The 6,369-nt window shown below is 52.5% G+C and overlaps 1 protein-coding gene across 2 annotated transcripts in view; it reads right to left on the minus strand.

Moving 5' to 3' along the window:
- Window positions 1-6,369, minus strand: part of NUAK2 (NUAK family kinase 2) — a 29,833-nt gene that overhangs the window by 7,553 nt on the left and 15,911 nt on the right. For both annotated transcript variants that reach the window (XM_019513973.1, XM_019513975.1), the window contains exons 2-4: window positions 5,256-5,376; window positions 3,201-3,352; window positions 1,683-1,748 (exon numbers count right to left, since the gene is read on the minus strand). In XM_019513973.1, the coding sequence (XP_019369518.1) occupies window positions 1,683-1,748; window positions 3,201-3,352; window positions 5,256-5,376 (339 nt within the window). The remainder of the gene's footprint in view (window positions 1-1,682; window positions 1,749-3,200; window positions 3,353-5,255; window positions 5,377-6,369) is intronic.

Here is a 6,369-nt window from a genome sequence, read left to right on the forward strand (position 1 = left end):
AAGGGCAAGGGGGATCACATCAATCCTAGAGCACTTTGCCCCTTTCAGCTGGGCACAGGAGTGGAGCACAGTCAATTTTCCACTCCAGACTGAGCTGACCCACACTGCCCTCCCCCTGCCCAGCCTCCAGGTCAGGTCATGCTGCTTCCACAGCATGAGGATGCTCCACCAGCCCCTAGCAATAGTTAAGCCTAAAGCAGGGCACAGCTACGACTGCCACTCGGGCACAGCAGGAGGTAGAGCCTCGCCTCGTCCATTTAGCCAGTGACGTGCCCAGTCTGTCCCATCTCTGTGCCCATTTTCAGGGCAGGCTGTTCTTGCAGCAAGTCAGAGGGCTCCAAGAGACAGGCAGATTGTTTTGAGCCTCTTTCAGGAGTTATGAAGCCCGAGCTACTGGCACCGTTTGTTATCTTGTTCATCAAGCCTCTGGCCACTCTAGCAAGCCAGGAGGAACAGTACATGCTTACACATTATCTATTGTGAAACAGCCTATTGTGAGGATAAACAGACTCTGCCACTTTGTTTATTATTAACCATACCGTGCCCCCATGGAGGCTGGACCCCTCCTTCCCAGCAAGGAAGGGACAAGTCCCGGGGTGGCTGTAGCCAGGTCCAGCACTGCTAGTGCAAAGTCTGAGGTCAGGGCCAAAGGCACTGCCGATTCATGTAAACAGCAAGGTGTTGGGGTTCACGGCGGGCTGAGCAAGTGAAATGCTTCAAGGAGGTCATGCCAGAGCAAAGAGAAAGGAGCAAGTCAAACAGTTTGCAAGCTGGGATCAGAAAGTTGATGCTGCACTGAAGACCAGAAGGGAGCTCCTAGCTCAGAAATCTCCCCGCATTTCCTCCTCTGATAGGAACAGGACTCATGCTGGGCAGCTACATTTGCCTACTTATCAGCTAGGGGATTTTAGCAGCTGTAACTTCTGGGAACTGCCTGCTGCTTTCCCTTCTGCTTTCCCTTGTGCTACTGGCTGCACATTGGTGGCCTCGCAGCTACAGGGGCTCAGCAGAGCAGCGGTCATTTATGTAACTCGTAGAAGTTGGTTTTATGTAATGCTAATCCCCTCCACTAGCACCCGGTCCTGGAAAGCAGATAGCACCGAGCGAGAGCCCAACAGAGCACCGCAGACCCTGTGAACTCTTGACAAGGCTACACAGGAGCTCTGCAGGCAGATAAGCCCTCCATTATTCCAGCATCACTGTAACCATGAATTGGTGCTCTCCCCTCCCCAGCCCAATATCCTGCTGAATTTAGAAAGAGCAACTCCCCACTGCTCAGGCAAGGAGACCAGCTACACTGCACTCCAGTAACGTGTTCCTGGAGTTTGGTGACCAGAAGCAGCAAACTGGCTGCAATAACTCAGGGCTCAACTGATGAATAAGTCATCATAGCCTCTCAGCAACTGTCCCAATGCCATGCTCCCAAGAGTCAGGCCTGTGAGACCAATTTCCTCACCTCCCCCTAACCCATTTGAGGTGTCATTTCCAGGAGACCCTGCTCTGTTCCTAGGGTTTTCCCTCCCCAGTAGGCACTGGGGTATTGCATGAAGCCCAGCTTGGTGCTGAAACCCTTGATCTCACTAGCAGGTTAGCTTCAGGATCAGAAGAACTGAGAGCAACTCTTGCTCATCATGCATTTTAGGTTGAGTAATATGCAGCCAGGTCCCACCCGCCTCACTCACCTTGATGTTGCCACTGGCATCAAGAAGGATGTTTTCCAGCTTCAGGTCTCTATGAACAATCCCATTCTGTTGGGAGACAAAGTGAAGTTCAGGTCAGTGCACTTGAGAGTAATCACAGCAGGGAGGGGACTGTCCTTTACTGATTCAGCACATGTGGAGATACCCAAGCAGCAGGTAGAGATTAGCTTTATTTTATTTATTTATTTATTTTTTATGGGCTCAAAACAAGGATTTAAAGTTCACCATTGGGGAGATAAGCAACAGATAAGGACTTAATAACCTACTTGTGAAAAATGAGCTTACAGATGCATTGGAGGATATTTTGGCAGATGCCTTTGCTTACAAAGAACTAGGTCTTGGAGGCGGTTAGACTGACAGGCACCCTCCCCACCCTTAGTCAGAGGCTGGGCCTTGAGCCATTTGACATCCACCCTAGTGCTGGTTCACACAGAGAAGCTCAAGGTATGTGCACTGCCCTGTCGAGTTCAGGCATGCTCTGGTACCCAGCTATACAGAGACATTCATCCAGGACAGGTGCATCGACAGGGTTCAATACCAGTTGCCAGAGCAGTCAGAGGTGAAGCCTACAGCTAGCAATGTCTCCTTGATCTCAAAAGCACCGACCATCCTCTATTCCCATGGCTCAGAGACCAGGGCATGAAGTCAAAGAAAGATGCCAAGACTCTCCGAGAAGCACCAGTGTAATCCCAGGTGATATTTGTGCCAGGTCTGTTCCTCCAGCTACTTTTTCAGCCCCTGGTTTTGAGCCAGTCTCTGCAGTTTGGGCGTCAGGCACTACATGTCTCAGCCACTAGGATGGAAGGGTTCATCCTGCACCCCCAGCACGGGCACAACATCACTGATCTAGCAGAAGGCACTAGCTAGTTCTGCAGTTTTCATCTGAGTTCAAACCTAAGCTGACAGCTCTGGGCGTTTCCCTTACCCAAGGCTGATAATATGCTGTGACGAACGTAGTCAGAGGCTTGGCGCCTTAGCAGTAGAGCAGCCAGAATAAAAAAGGTAGCCTCCTCTGCCCAGGGCAAGCTTATCGCTTTCCCAGACTTGGGGCATAGGCACCCCATCCCACTCCAGGCTGGGTAAGGATCAACTGAACACATTTTTGGGGGAAGTGGAAGAAATTAAGTTCTCCCCATACAGCCCTTCCCAGGCGGGCAGTAACTCAAAGCTTGAACCATTCTCTGGATGAAAACCTCAATGAATCCCCTCTGCTTTCATTCGGTGTTGCTTTATCATTAGACTTGCCAGCACCAGGGTGAGAAGGGTGCAGTGTCTGGCTATAAGATATGAATCCTCCCAAACTGCCCCACAGAGTCTGTGCTGGTTGACGAGTTGTCAGGCCTGCTAAAAGCCACTCGCAAGCAGCCAGGAGGTAGCAGAGGTGGGTCAACCCCTCCTGCGTTTTGTGGACACCGGCTTGCTCATGGACTTCCAGCACAGGCTCATTTTTTAGTGCAGGTGTGAGCTGACCATGGCCTTTTGCCACCAGTGTTTGTTTACCTTGTGACAGTAGTAGATGGCAGACACAACCTGCCTGAAGAAGTGCCGTGCCTCCTGCTCCGTCAGCCTCTGCCGCTCGCTGATGTAGTCGTACAGGTCTCCTTTGCTGGCATATTCCATCACAATGACGATCTTGTTGTTGTTTTCAAACACTAGGCGGGATAACAAGAGGGCCAGGTTAGACTGAGAGCCGCTACAGGAGGCCCCTCTGAATACAGGTCCTTGTTAGCAAGAGCATCTGATTGTCATCAGGATGCTGGTGTCCAAATGGGCCACCCCAAGCCTCTGTTTTAAGCTAAACGGACAGCTAGAGCACCACGTGAAGGTGGGGAGCGCTCGGATAGCCAGCCCAGGCCCTGCAAGCCAGGCACCAGTAAGCTCTGCTACCACAGACTGCGCGAGATGCAAGACTCTGCACCCCTGAAGGACGACTCGGGCACATGGTTGTTTCTTTGCCAGGATATCACCGCTCAGAAGGAAGAGACCTGCTGCGGTTTCAGTTGGCCTGACCGAGCACAGACTTCCACACCCTTGTAGCCCACAGCAGTCACAGCCTGCCAGGAGAGGCAGGCTTTTGCTCCAGTTTCATATATATGTATTACCTTGTCACATTTAGGTTCAACACAGGCAGCAAACATGACCCCATCTCCACAAACACGCAGCCTAACCTATGCTGCCAGGCCTCCTGCTTTGTTTAGCAGAGCAGAGGACTTTAGATACCTCACGTACGCCCTTGAGGAAGTAGAAACACTAGACATTGGCCACGCGGCTTGTGCCAGGCACAATAAAGCTATAAAAACCCGAGAGCCAGCGACGCTAGAGAAAGCAAGTTTTGTTCCATGTTGGAGTCAAGGGACGAAGACGTGTTCAAGCAGCACCAGGCTGACTTCACTTGAGACGTGCTCCAAGAAGCTCCCCCCTCCCATTCCTCCCAGCCACCTGCCTTTCTCCAAATTCAGAGCTGTTAAAGGTTGTTGCTTTGACAACCCTGGCGAAAGCAGAGGTCTGTGTCCAAGTCATCCTATGGCGCTGCTGTCCACAAGCTCTCCTCACCCAGCCTGCACAGTGGACTGCAGCTCAGACCTGGGGAGGGAAGGACTGCACCCCCCTGGATGAGCTCGCCCAGCTAGAGCTACTCCAGGTTTTACAGTCTTGGCACAGTCTGGAGGGCAGGACATGAAAGCAAGCATTACCATGCACTACAGAGCCACCCCGGGGCCGGGACCTGCAGTCAGTGTCGCTGGCTTTCCAGCTGCAGGCAGATGCAAAGGCTTCCAAAGCCCTTGGGTGGCTTTTTGCCCTCCACATTTCTCAGACAAGTGGGGCAGCCATTATTTTTAGAGCTGGTATCTGCCCCCCCCGCCACCTGAGGACTTGTGTACAAACACACACAGAGAGCAAAGTTCAAAATCCAAAACATCAGGGAAACCAGAGCACCTAGCAGCCCTCAGCTCCCTGCCCCACGGCTGCTGAGTCACCCCTGGCTTGTGCAATAGGGAAGTGAAGAGCTTCCGCCTTCTTGTTTTGAAAAGCTTGTTTTCGATTTTTGGAGGGGGAGAGTTTACCAAAAGAGGGAAAGCCCTGGGCTGCCTTTCCCTGCAAAAATGCACAGCCTGCAGACAGCTCTGCCTGTCTCGGGCAGGGGGAGGGGGCTGGCATTTGCCTAGTTTCCAGTTAGTAAAGGAGAAATCCCCCATTCTCCTGGCTGGATGCAACTCAGATCTACCTTCCACAAAGCCAGCAAGGCTAGGTCAGCGTCCGATGGACTGCAGCATTCGGGATGCGGGGAGCCAGCACTGAGCAAAACAAAGTCAGTGCCAGTTCAATTGGGTAAGCACGGGAGCTTCAGGAGTCATGTTTAGCCCCCTCACTTGTGCTCCTGGGGTTTGGGATGGCACGTCAGCCAGTCGCCGTCCATTTTTGCTGCCCAGCTGGGAATCCCGGCATCTCTGAAGGGAAGCATCCCAAAACCAGCATTAAAACATACTACGCACAGCCAAAGCAAGCCACGGCGAGTGAAACGCCCACCCCCACTTGCACGTCAGAAGCTCTTACCTTCATGGATAGCAATGATGTGGGGGTGATTGAGGGACGACATGATCTCGATCTCCCTCCGGATGTGGACAAGATCCTGCTCATCCTTAATTTTGTCTTTCCGGATCGATTTGATAGCAACCTGCAAGTAAGAGCACGAAGAAAGAAAATGTGAGGGCTGGAACTTAAGGGGCTTTCAAAAGCCTGTTGCCTGCTCACGGGGACTGGAGCACCCAGACTAGTCCAGTGGTAGGCAACACTCCTGCCTTGGTCTTGTTGTTTGCACGGACTTGCCTCAAGCCTCAGATGTTGCACAGACCTCACAAGACAGTCCCTGCCCTGGAGGGCCGGCAAGCCAAGTCAACGGACAGAGGCCTTGCTCCCTCAACGTTAGAAATGGGGAAAGCCGAGGAACAAGCCCGCTTGCCCGAGATCACACGTGGCTAACTCAGCTCTCAGCCAGAGCCCAGTCCTTTATCCAGGCTGTCCTTACCACGTGCAGCACTGGCCTATACGCCCTGCTGGTTATTTTAGTACAGGCCCAGGACTCGTTTCCCATACTTCATAGCTCACTGGTACTCCCAAAATCACGCTGGAACTGCCCCCAGCTTTATAGCAAGATATATCCAAACAGCGTCCTTGTCCCCCAAAACTACACTGCTCCTCACCGCCCAGGCATGCTGCTAATTTCTGCCACCCCACAGCAGGTCTCCAGTGCGTCTCAAAAGGTAGCACGACCCTCCTTTGCCAAAGGATGGATAGGCTGGCCACATTATTGGGCTAGTGTCCTGAACTGGAATCCCCTGAGGATTACATCCCGTGAAAGGAATGTGACCCGCACACATGACTTGGAAGATAACAACATCTTGGTGTGGTGCAAATGAAAAACAGGTTTGTTCCCCCCCCCGCAACTATTTGTTTCAGGAGCCAAATTGCTCAAACTTGTGAAGGGAAAGTCTGGGACAGAAGGAGCAGCCGGCCAGTTCCCGCTAATGCTCCCCTTGCGACAGAGGCACAAGCAGTACACGCAGGACTTCCCTCCAGCGCGCAGGGCCCGCGTCCCAGGGCTCGCTCGGATTTCTTCATCATCACAAAGGCTCCTCCACAAGGAGCTGGGAAGGGGAGGGGAATGAAA

The sequence above is a fragment of the Gavialis gangeticus genome, unplaced genomic scaffold, assembly GCF_001723915.1.
Source record: "Gavialis gangeticus isolate Ggan-Ray unplaced genomic scaffold, GavGan_comp1, whole genome shotgun sequence".
Lineage (NCBI taxonomy): Eukaryota > Metazoa > Chordata > Crocodylia > Gavialidae > Gavialis > Gavialis gangeticus.